The 9,895-nt window shown below is 44.2% G+C and overlaps 1 protein-coding gene across 8 annotated transcripts; it reads left to right on the forward strand.

Annotated features, from left to right (window-relative positions):
* The first annotated feature begins 717 nt into the window (after positions 1-717).
* LOC125522355 (F-box protein At5g07610) lies at positions 718-7,167 on the forward strand. 8 transcript variants are annotated; one of them, XR_007289741.2, is made up of 4 exons: positions 718-878; positions 972-2,135; positions 6,019-6,092; positions 6,795-7,058. XR_007289741.2 is itself a non-coding variant. In XM_087535343.1 (4 exons), exons 1-3 carry the CDS (start codon positions 847-849, stop codon positions 2,101-2,103), a joined length of 1,086 nt encoding a protein of 361 aa, XP_087391469.1. In that variant the 5' UTR covers positions 718-846; the 3' UTR covers positions 2,104-2,135; positions 6,011-7,058. The 8 variants fall into 8 exon arrangements, 4 of the variants coding, with proteins under 4 accessions (XP_087391469.1, XP_048543376.2, XP_048543374.2 ...); XR_007289740.2 differs by having other exon boundaries at positions 6,030-6,092; XM_087535343.1 differs by having other exon boundaries at positions 972-1,581; positions 1,660-2,135; positions 6,011-7,058.
* Positions 7,168-9,895: the final 2,728 nt, after the last annotated feature.

Raw genomic sequence — 9,895 nt, forward strand, 5'->3', positions numbered from 1 at the left:
ATGATACACTTTGCTATCTTTACAACTATACTCCAAGTATTATGTACATTGCACTTTTTTCTCCTATATATATAAGAGACCTACGATGCGAACAAATTTAGTCAACTTATGTATTCTTATGCGCATAGGACCAAGAGTTCCTGTAGCAACACGCAGAGTATCATCTAGTTTTAATAGAGGGCACATGCAAGGCACCCTCATCAAACCTCTTTCGATAGAATTATTGGAGCGTGCAAGGGGCATTGCACTGTACCATCATCTTCTTCGATAACACAAACCTCTTTAAATAGATAGCTCCGTCCAATATGAGCTTGAGATGGACTTGTTCAAGTTGGTACTGGAGCTAACCATGCAAACATCAACATTAAGATTGGTTAAGGCTTTTGGCTTTTCTATCCCATACGCTCTTGTCACATGAAAATCATCCTCCCTGCTAACCATTCTTCTTGCGGATAGCAGTACCAACTTCAAAATAAAATTTCATGCCGAATAGTATACGTGAGCATAAAATCCAAGCCGTTTTAGTGTTATTATTTTTGAAGGAGATTTTGAGGGGTAGTATTATTTTATTTTTATTTTTTGAGATCACTTTTATTTTATTTTATTTTATTGACTAGGAGAATTTTAGGAGTGGCACATTCGTGGAGTTGTGACACGGACGGTTTATAGCCCACGAACGTATTGCTGGCCCATTTCCAGTCGCGTCAGTTTCAATCCCCACTTCCCCTCCCCGTAGGTTTATCACTCCCCCCATTTCCCCTCCCCGCACTCGACTGCGCCGCCGGAGCTTTCTTCCGCCGCCGCGCCATGCCCACCCACCCAAGCTGATCGATCTCACCCAAGCTGATGGAGAACGGACGCGTATCAGCCCGGATCAGGTACGCAGAGCAGGCATCGCCATGAATCGTCGCGACCTTCCTCTCCCTTCTTCACCCGATCCCCTGAGACCTCTTCTCCATCTCTGTCTGCAGGTCGTCCTCTTCACCTCCCAGCGGCAGCGAGACGGCGGCCGAGAGACTCACCGACGACCTCCTTATCGAGATCCTCTCGCGCGTGCCCGCCAGGTCGCTCTGCCGCTTCCAGTGCGTCTCCAAGCGCTGGCTCGGCCTCATCAACGACCGCAGCTACCGCCGGAAGCTGCCCCAGACCCTGGCCGGCTTCTACGACGCGGGTCAATTGCTAGATTCAGGTGTTCCTTTCACCAATATCTTGGGAAGCCGCCATCTCACATATCCCGCCTTCCTGCCCGGCCGTCGGCTGGTCTTTCTCTTGGACTCCTGCCACAGCCTCCTTCTCTTCTCCTCATACGTTGCTGGCGACCATGGCGACGAGATACGGTACGTTGTGTGCAATCCCGCCACAGAGGAATGGGCTGAGTTGCCGGATTCCGGCTATTCCGGTGATGCGTCTAGTATAAACTTGTGTTTTGATCCAGCCGTGTCCCCCCATTTCTATGTGTTTTGTTTGCCGGTCGTGGAGGTGGAGGACCAACATGGCTTCTGTATTACCGGAGTGCATGTCTATTCATCTGAAACCGGGAGTTGGGTTCATAAGGAGAAGAGATGGAGCGGCAATATTGATGTCGGTTATGATCCGTCATTTATCTATCTTAATGGTTATCTGCATTTTTGCGCCATTGTTGATGATTCTGCCCGCCAGCTAGCTGCAGTGGACAAGGAGGGGGCAGCAAGGACTGACTTTCGTGTTCCTGATGATCTGGATGTTTGTTTTATTCAGCAGTCACAGGGCTGCCTGCATTATGCTGGTTTTGACAGAGGTGACAATGATGATGATGTTGATCAACTGCTAGTTTATGTTCTTAAAGACTATGACAGCAAAGAATGGATACTGAAGCATAGCGTCGAAACTTCACATGTGTTTGGAGGGCGACACGCAGTCAGCCTTTATGAGGACTTTGATTGGATTGCAATTCATCCAGAATGTAACTTGATCTTCTTCACTCTGGCCTGGGAGGATATCACATTCATGTGCTATGATATGGATCATGGACAAGTTAAAGTGATCTGCAATCTTGAAGAGAGCAAGCCACCATATTTTCCATATGTGCCACTATATGAAGAGTTACAATCGTTGCACAAGTGACGTCTTATTCGTGCTATGGAGCAGCGGGCATGGTATGTCTGCTTGAGTTATGTCCTCCTTTCTCTTATGTATGCATGCTTTTAAGTTTGGTGCAATGGTGGTTCATTCTGAGGGCACTGCGGCTCATTTCTCTCGGACTAGTTATTCAAAGTTTCAATTTAGCTTCTCTTGCGTGTACTTGTTTTGTCTCTGTATACCAATGGTTCTAGACAATGGGAGATGGTGATACACTTTGAATGATTACATTGTCACTTCTTTTGGTGCTATTTTTCTTGTCCTGTGTTTTAAATAGGTTATGTTATTAGCAGAAAATCACAGCCACAATGATGCTGTTGATAGGAAATGTTATAATGTTCATCCTGCTGTTAGACAGCTTTTGAACAAAATTGCTTCAGAAGACTAGGAAGTTATCCTATTTATTTGTGGGCTTTGTTCACATAGACATAGGTAGGTTTAAAGAGATTAAAATGAGCAATGCCGAGCACTTCCCATTTTAGTCTTGCCTATAATGGTGCACATACACTCCAGTCCAATGCAACTTTCTGTGTTAATAAGATAGGTAATTTGACTTAATACTGAGGCGTTTGCCTACTGGGACGATGTTCAACTCTTTCCGGAGATTCATGCTGAGAAGCTCATGATTGAAACTAATTTCTTTAGCTGGTCAACCAATGGAAGGCTAGTATTTCGAGCAGAGCTCCAATCTTACTTGTTCTTATGCACATTCAGGAGCTTACTAGGGTGTTTTCTTCTTTTGATTTAGTTCATGTAAACCAAGAAGTCAGTGTGGCAGCTCACCAAACCGCTAAATAATCTTCTCGTACTGGTCCTTTGTGTTTCTGATCTCTCAGCCCCTGGTGTTCCTTGCACCCTGTATTCAGCAAGATTGTAAACTTGCCAACCTATCAATATAAACTTAGTCTAGGAAATGAGAAAATACTTGGTACTTGTTGAGACTGCGCGGGATCTAAAGCTAATTTCAGACATTGTTCTATGGAAAGTTAAAACAAATCAAAGCTATTGATCCAATAGGATTGTATGAAGTTGCTGCATGAAAGATATGCGTGCCTGTACTTTTTAGTTGTTAGCTAGCCCATGTCAAACAATTGGTACAGTTAGAGTATTTATAGTGAAAAATTACTTGCAATATAAGTTCTTTCTGTTATCAGCACATGACATACCTCCGGAAAGTGTTGTTATCTGCTTGATTTCTCTGAATAGGCTGATCAATTCATCTGCAACACAAATATAGTCCATGGTTATGAATAGGCCGACATCAAAGAGGAAAAGAACCAAAAGAAGCACATAGATGCACATGGGGGAAGCCAATTAGTTTCTCTGATTCAAATTCTGGTCAACAACACAAACAAATTTTGAGCTAGAAACCCAACTGGTTTCAGTTTGAGAAAAGGACCTTGAAATGATTATATATTATGCTAAAACATTGCAATATCAGCCTTCTTTTTTATGTATGCTGTCAGTGGTGCTCAAACAAAATAGGGGAGCCCTTTCTTTTTTATGGATGTCCTTGGCCTCTGCTGTTTTGTCATGTTGCGGATGGTCAATGCTACGGGGTATTTTTAGATATATTACTTTATACCTTATGCTCTGGAGTTTATGAATAAATCAAATAGCGCACATGCCGCCCATATCAACATGGATTAGTGACCTATGCCTTTGTTAAATATAACTGTATATGTTATGCATAATCATATCCAATGGTATATTTCCAACCAAACACAAATAATTTGGATATTTGGTCTGAGGGCGTCGGCGTCTTATGCCTCTGTTGCTCGAACGTATTTATTTAGCTGGTTTCCTGCATGCAGAGAAAATCAAATGAATATGACTGACAAGTTAAAGCAAATAGTACAAAACAGAAATAATAAGGTGATCACATGATGTGTGGTTCCTTGTTTTTTGTAAAAAAAAAGGGTTCCATATTTATGATTCTTTGGGAAAGTTGGAAAAAAAAGGAAAGAATTGCAAGTCAAAGGAGGATATATTAGAAAATAGTGAGATAAAACCACCTTGTTTTGCTAATCATATCATTTTCAGCAAGGAAGGGAAGCTAAAATATTCATGTTCCACAAAACACAATAACAAAAATTAATAATTGTTCCATGTCTGATGTTAACCCCTATGGCAATCTATTTGCTTGGCTATATCCCTAAAGAAAAACAGGGGGGGGGGGGGTTATAAAGAGTGGATTTAATTGACTCAAAAAGAAGCAACAGGAGGATATAAACACAATGAACACACCCCACCTCTGTATGACTAGGATGCACACAACCAGCAATACACACACACACACACACACAAAGAATCGGGCTGACAAAGAGCAAAGTTATACAAGAACGTAGCTATGCCTAGGCGGAGGGGAAAAAGCTCGAAGCTATCAAAACAATGATTGACGAACTAAAGCAACAACCATCAACACCAGCCATCTTTTGGACAACACAAGGACAATTGTAAACGTTTTCCAGCAGCAACACCTCCAAGAAGGGAACGGCAATCATAGGCCACATCGCTGGATTTTGACCTTCGAAGTCCACGTCCTAGGTTTTCACCCTGAAGATCAAGTCCAAGCAACTTTGAGCAATGCATTCAACAAATAATCGACCCAAAAACACTGCCATTGCCTGGTATAGCCCACTAGGGTCAGACCTGGGTTTTCACGTCGAAACTTGAGATTACGTACTCGAGAAGCACCACCAAATTGAAGTCATCCTATGTCGTCGCCGCCACTTTCCACGATCCTAGTAGCTACATGCGTGCACCATCTTAACGTGAGAAGCCACACAAGTGATGACCATGCCGGCACAAGCAGGTAGTCAAACCATGACAAGAGTTGGTTACCACCAAAGGCTCCGAACAACGAAGGTCGTTTCATACATACAACGAAGATTGATGAGGGACAAAGGTCACCGACACTGCCAAACTTCCAATTCGGGACACTCCGACAGCCCCGCACCTTCCTCATGAGTGACGGTCGATGGCAGATCTACATAGCACAAATTAATTAGCTAGAGCTATAATAACGTTTACATCACATTTATCATAGCCTCACATCAGCTATCATATAAACATTTTTTAGTTGTTAGCTGGCCCAGGTCAAGCAATTGGTACAGTTAGAACATTCATAGTGAAAACTTACTTTTCCGTCATCAGCACATGACGTACCTCCGGAAAGTGTTGTTATCTTCTCGTTTCTCTGAGTAGGCCGATGAATTCATCTGCAACACACATAGTCCATGGTTATGAATAGGCCGACATTAAAGAAGAAAAGAACAAAAGAAGCACATGGGGAAACCCTATTAGTGACAAAATTATTCTAGTCTATTTCACTACTTTGTAGATGTTGAATTGTGGCCTTGAAAGGTAGGGTTTGGATGGCTGGAGATGCTTAAAAGATTTAAAAAAGAGTGAGTTGTGCATTTAGTGGATTCGCAGCTGCTGTTCTATGGAATGCTCAGTGGGATGTGTGAATTTTTGGTTAGATTTTACCGCCAGGTTGAATAGCGCGTCGAATGTTTTCCATCTACTAATTTTGTCCTAATAATTATGCAGGCTTGTCTTGTGTATGTTATGGTCGAGCTTGTGCTTGGATTATAAATATGTCATTTTTTGCTCTGAAAGTAAAGATACTTTGATTTAATTTGTGCCCATAATACATAGTATTTTAACGATAAGATGTATGACACATGCTGCAGATTTTGAATGAATGTTCCGTTGCAACCATTCTTGGCCTCAATTGTTCTTAAGTTGTTTTATTGTTCCACCAATTTTGTTTGTGCAAAATCTATCAGCCAAAAATTTGCTTCCGTTTTTTTGAACCATTGGGTCCTATAATGTTTGTTTACATAAAACGATTTTGACTCGTGTGCAATTCACTTGCATTTTACAGGTCTACAGTTATTTTGTAGGCACAGACGAGTACTGCATTGAGGAACCAGCGAAGAAAAAAAGCACATATGTACAAATTCGAGGTAGGCTTATCATTTTCTTCTTCCAATCCATTTATCTTGAGATCATTTCGCACAAAAGGCATACATGAAGACAGTCGTGGAACAAATAATATCTATTTACTTTTGCCCATAAAATCCATATACAACGGCTATAATACCTGCTGTCTGCAGTACAGTTTATCCTGTGCCAAAGCTTGTTAGGTGATTTCGATTTACTATATAAGTTTTTTTTTTGGTTTCTTTCCTTGAGGTCAGTGCTTATTGCACACTTTTATGTCATGTCTCAAAGAAAGGTGTGGAAACATGCATTTTTTGGACATGATATTCCTGTCAAATGCTTCCTATAGACTATGCATCATGCTTAGATGATTCTTCTGTTCAGTACCAGAAGAGCACAAGTAGATCGAGTTGTTGCATGCTTGAACCAGCCACACCAAGCCTGAGTTCAGTCAAACCATCAAGAGGTACCAAAATGAATCCGTGCATGATTAAAATTAGTATTGAAAGGTCTTTAATCTGCCAATAAATGGTTTCCTTATTTATACCTCCAAACATGGGTCCACAGCCTAATGAAATTGCAGTTTCTACATGCAAAGAGGAATATTCCACTGTATAAATGGTTCTAGAACTATTAGCTGTAATGCATTATGAGGTACAACCTTAGTTTTAAACATTTTGCATACTAACAGATATGTATTGCAATTTTAATTTGCGTCCCTGCAGCAATTTTACTATTCTTTGTCTTTTACTATGCGGATCCGCGGCACCGTGAGAGAGGTAACGCCGGCCGGCGCTTCACCACTGGCTATTGTTTGGCGGCGGCAAGGAGAAGGGCGCCGAGGATGTGCTGCTCTGTGCACGGCCGTCGAAGTACAACATCGCTATGATGTTTGTGGTTTCTCTATTTTTCCTCCTATTGCCTGTTCCCAGTTTTACAAACTGTTAAGTTGGTGCTTGATTTCGCTTTCAGATTTTTCTGTGGCTTTCTCCATTAGCATGTTTCTCCTCAAGGACCATATTAATCTGGCTGGCGTTTGCACATGTGATTTTGGTTGAGGTATGTGCAAGGTCATCCCTCTCTAGACTGTAATTTGTCTGTAGGGAGCTCAGGAGCAGCTGTTTCCCGAGTTGGGTGAGAGCTCCGAGCTTTTTGTTTCTTCTCCCGTGGAAGGAAGGTGGCTCTCGAAGGCGGCCAGGGTGATCCTCATCAACTCCTCGCTATCCAGCCTCCTCTGGTTCCTCATGTCTTCTACAGCCTCCATGAGACTCTCCATCAGGAGATCGTCAAGTACCAGTCTAGGTTTCTTTGGGCAGGCGAGGGCGAGAAGCAGAAATACCATATAGTGAGCTGGCCCGACATTTGCAAACCCAAGGACCAGGGAGGTCTTGGGATCTTGTCATCTAGCGCATGAACATTGTTCTCCTGACCCGATGGCTCTGGCGAATCGCCAATGGGGAGGGAGGACTCTGGCTGACCATCATCAGGAATAAGTACCTTCCGGGCCAACCCCTTGCTTTCTGCCAGCGTTCTGGCGGCTCCCAGTTCTGGCAGGCTGTGATCTAGCTACTGCCTGTGCTCCGCATCGACACGTCCATTTCGGTTGGCTCCGGGTCCTCGACCCTGTTCTGGTTCGATCGTTGGGTGGGGGACTCCCCCCTCGCCGCGCGATTCCCGAAACTATTCTCCATAGCGGTTGACCCTCGGGTCTCTGTCAAGATGGCCCTTATTGACTTAGGGCGTCTCGCTTTCCGGCGTCCCTCGGCCCCCTCGAGGTGGCCGCCTAGGACTCCCTCCTCCAGGACATCGCCCTTCTGTCAATGGATGTCGAGGGCGCCCCTGACTCCATCTCTTGGCGACTGGAGTCCACCGGCCGCTTCTCTACTAAGTCCTTATACTCGTCCATCGCTCATTCGTCGGCCCCTGAACCCTTTAGCCTGATTTGGGACATCCGCCTTCCTTTGAAGATCAGGATCTTCTTGTGGCAGTGGATTCGGGGACGCCTACCCTTTGGGGTAGAGGTCCTCAAGCGTAATGGCCCAGGAGACGGGATGTGCCCCCTTTGTGGCACGGTGGAGGATGCTAATCACATCTTCTCCCGCTCCACGGCCAGTTCCTGTGTTCTTGCTTTCGCGAGATGGTTGATGGACAGTGGTGCAACACCAACTTCCCGGACCTGCTTCCCGAGATCCACGCCGGCGCCCCCCGCCACTGCCATATTAGATGGTTGTGCGTTGGGGTCCTCGCTTGGACGCTTTGGACCATCCGCAACAAGCTTGTTCTTCACAAAGTGCCTCTTCGACATGCGAGTGACGCGATCTTTAAAATGTGTGGTTACCCGCAGCTTTGGCGGCCGCTTAGCCGCCCACAGGACCGGGACGCCATCAACACCCTCCTCGCCGACCTTCGCTCGATGGCCTTCCGCGTGGCGCCCCCGTTGCCGCCCCCTCCTCCAGAGCCCGATTAGGCCTGCTGTTTCGGGCTGCTGTGCTTGTGTTTGTGTTTTGATTTCAGGGCTTGTTGAGCTGTGCCCTCAACATTAACCCCATTTGATACTTGCTGTGTTCGTGGACCTTGTGTGTGTGTGTGTGAACCTTGTTGGATGCTTGGGCGGTTTGCTTTATATATAAAGCGGGGTGAAAGCCTTTTTGGGTAAAACGCCTTATGTTTAGTTACGGAGGTGGTAGTAGCGGCATTAACAAATGGTGATTTTAGCAATCCTAGTGTGTTGGCATGGAGACATGAACGAGATTCTTCTTATTCATCCTAAATAGTGAAGGAAATATGCCCTAGAGGCAATAATAAAGTTATTATTTATTTCCTCGTATCATGATAAATGTTTATTATTCATGCTAGAATTGTATTAACCGGAAACATAATACATGTGTGAATACATAGACAAACATAATGTCACTAATATGCCTCTACTTGACTAGCTCGTTAATCAAAGATGGTTGAGTTTCCTAGCCATAGACATGAGTTATCATTTGATTAACAGGATCACATCATTAGGAGAATGATGTGATTGACTTGACCCATCCCGTTAGCTTAGCACTTGATCGTTTAGTATGTTGTTATTGCTTTCTTCATGACCTATACATGTTCCTATGACTATGAGATTATGCAACTCCCGTTTACCGGAGGAACACTTTGTGTGCAACCAAACGTCACAACATAACTGGGTGATTATAAAGGTGCTCTACAGGTGTCTCCGAAGGTACTTGTTGGGTTGGCGTATTTCGAGATTAGGATTTGTCACTCCGATTGTCGGAGAGGTGTCTTTGGGCCCATTCGATAATACACATCACTATAAGCCTTGCAAGCATTGTAACTAATGAGTTAGTTGCGGGATGATGTATTACGGAACGAGTAAAGAGACCTACCGGTAACGAGATTGAACTAGGTATTGAGATACCGACGATCGAGTCTCGGGCAAGTAACACACCGATGACAAAGGGAACAACGTAGGTTGTTATGCGGTTTGACCGATAAAGATCTTCGTAGAATATGTAGGAGCCAATATGAGCATCCAGGTTCCGCTATTGGTTATTGACCGGAGACATGTCTCGGTCATGTCTACATAGTTCTCGAACCCGTAGGGTCCGCACGCTTAAAGTTTCGGTGACGTTTGTATTATGAGTTTTTGTGTTTTGATGTAACGAAGGTAGTTCGGAGTCCCAAATATGATCACGGACATGACAAGGAGTCTCGAAATGGTCGAGACGTAAAGATCGATATATTGGACGACTATGTTTGGACACCGGAATGGTTTCGGGGAGTTTCGGACATATACCGGAGTACCGGGGGGTTACCGGAACCCCCCGGG

This window comes from Triticum urartu, chromosome 7A (genome assembly GCF_056163025.1).
Source record: "Triticum urartu cultivar PI428250 chromosome 7A, HENAU_Tu73, whole genome shotgun sequence".
In the NCBI taxonomy this organism is placed as follows: domain Eukaryota; kingdom Viridiplantae; phylum Streptophyta; class Magnoliopsida; order Poales; family Poaceae; genus Triticum; species Triticum urartu.

Coding starts and splice junctions, on each gene's coding strand:
- LOC125522355 (XM_048687419.2), top strand. CDS start 847: ATGGAGAACGGACGCGTATCAGCCCGGATCAG. Junction 879..971: donor CGCGTATCAGCCCGGATCAG/GTACGCAGAGCA, acceptor CTCTGTCTGCAG/GTCGTCCTCTTCACCTCCCA.